Source organism: Octopus bimaculoides, chromosome 28, assembly GCF_001194135.2.
Source record: "Octopus bimaculoides isolate UCB-OBI-ISO-001 chromosome 28, ASM119413v2, whole genome shotgun sequence".
NCBI classification, from domain to species: domain Eukaryota; kingdom Metazoa; phylum Mollusca; class Cephalopoda; order Octopoda; family Octopodidae; genus Octopus; species Octopus bimaculoides.
Genome location: NC_069008.1, coordinates 13,464,143 through 13,466,269, shown reverse-complemented (window position 1 = coordinate 13,466,269; position 2,127 = coordinate 13,464,143). Strand labels below are relative to the sequence as shown.

The 2,127-nt window shown below is 42.9% G+C and overlaps 1 protein-coding gene across 1 annotated transcript in view; it reads right to left on the bottom strand.

Moving 5' to 3' along the window:
• LOC106872447 (uncharacterized) overlaps positions 1-2,127 on the bottom strand; it is a 17,016-nt gene that overhangs the window by 6,450 nt on the left and 8,439 nt on the right. The window contains exon 3 of the mRNA XM_014919450.2: positions 488-666. Coding sequence (XP_014774936.1) covers positions 488-666 — 179 coding nt within the window. The remainder of the gene's footprint in view (positions 1-487; positions 667-2,127) is intronic.

Sequence of the window (2,127 nt, the reverse complement as noted above, 5' to 3'; positions counted from 1 at the left end):
ATTTAAAGCAAATAATAAATGAGTATATGCATATATACGTACAGGTATGTGCATACCTACGTCTACCTGTATATATAGGTGCATATCTGGGTACAGGACATTGCACACAAAACGTAGACAAGAAAATAATAATAACCAGAGTACAGAAAACACACAAGCCACATAGAGAACATTTTCCTTCATCAGCTACCCCCGTTTTAACACCGGCGTTTCGAAGAGCTGGGCAGGACGCATCATTAAAATGGCTCTTCCCATGGACCGCAAATTAAATTTGTATACACAGATTAAACCTGTGCCATGGAGGAATGTAGTGGCGGACAAAAAACAAGACAGGAAAACAAACGGAAAAGAAAACAAGACAGGAAAACATATATGTACGTATGTATATATATTCGGATCCCACCAATATTATTACGAATATTTGTAGATGGTAGGTTTGTGTATGTTTATACATATGAATGCGCATAATGAATGTTTGAGTAAATACCTCATCAATTGGAAGATGACTCCAGACATCAAGGATAGGATGTCGGAAGAAGTTAGGACAGAAGGTACCAATGCATTTCTCCACATTCCATGATGAAGGACTTCCTTTATTCGCAAATGAATCATAGACTTTCGAACCAGCTCCCATTGACAAGGCATATACTTTAATCCATTGGGTATCTAAAAAAAAAAGAAAGACTTTTTCTTCTTTAACTAGTAGGTGTTCACAAAAACATTCGGGGACAATACAATGTGTGGCTACATAAAAGGCGTGTAAAAAGTAAAAATAGCAACAAAATAAAATTATAACAATGAAGGATTCTCCAAAAGAGGGAGGCTTCCTATCGCTGCACGTGCAGACCCCATGAAACTACGGTCGCCCGGACCACTAGAGCCAGTACCCTCTTCACACCGCCTTCCTTCAACCGACAGACGCATGCTTAGAGCAGACACGTTCACTCTGGCCGATTGCATTACATTCACACGCCTTTTAACAAAATTCCTGGGAAGCATCATTAACCTCTCTGCCCTCACTTTCTTTTCGAGTGAAAGTTGAAAAAGTTAATGAGAAGTTGGTCAAGGAAGGAAGTATCTATCTTTTCAGCCTTGCCCATCACACAATCACTTTCGATAAGACCAGCAGATAAGGAAACACTGCCTGCCCACCCCGGCCAAGGGAGGCGGCGTGCTGAACTTCACGATGGACTCAGCTGATAGTCGGGTCCGTCCTTCTCGTGACAGCAGGTCTTCGACATAAACACAAAAGTCAGTAATGCTCGGGCACTGGATGAGAGCGTGCAGAACAGTTTCGTCGCTCTGCGCGCACCTCGGGAATGCCCTACTGACGACACTTCCATGCCTGTAGAATTTATTATGAACAGGCAATAGTCCCCCGCCCCCAGTAGCACTGACAGGCCCAGGATTTCTGGAAATTATCTATGAGCTCCAGCCTGAAAGACCTTCGGAACAAACCAGCCATTTTGTTTTCGCCGACGTCCAGAGTCTCTTCGAGAACTTCGTCGCACTTGCTTATCACTAACTTTCTATAAACCGCCTGAGTTGAACTTCTATCAACCGTATTGCCCGACAGACAGAGGACTGTGAGCGCCGGACGAGAGTCTTAATGCCAAACTCCCTGCTCCGTTTTACGTTTGATCTAGGAATGCAGCTCGCTCAAAGAGACGAGCTGTAGAAAAGCGAGGCTGAGAAACGGCATCCACAGCTGCCTACCATCTGGGAAGCATTTCAGATGTCTCAGTCCCTTCTACTATAGGCACTAGGCCTGAAATTTTGGCCTAGGCAGAATTTGAATTCAGAACGTAGCGACGGGCGAACTACAGCGTAGCATTTTGTCCAGCGTGCGTACAATTCTGCCAATGATAATAATGATGATTTCAAATTTTTTGCCACAAGGGCAGCTTGGGGGAAGGAATTAAGTCGATTATATCGACCCCAGTGCATAATATGTACTTATTTAATCGAGCCCGAAAGGATAAAAGGCGAAGTCGACCTCAGCGGAATTTGAACTCAGAACGTAAATACTGCTAAGCATTTCGTCCAGCGTGCTACCGATTCATCCAGCACACCACCTTAATAATAATAATAATAATAATAATAATAATAATAATAATAATAATAATA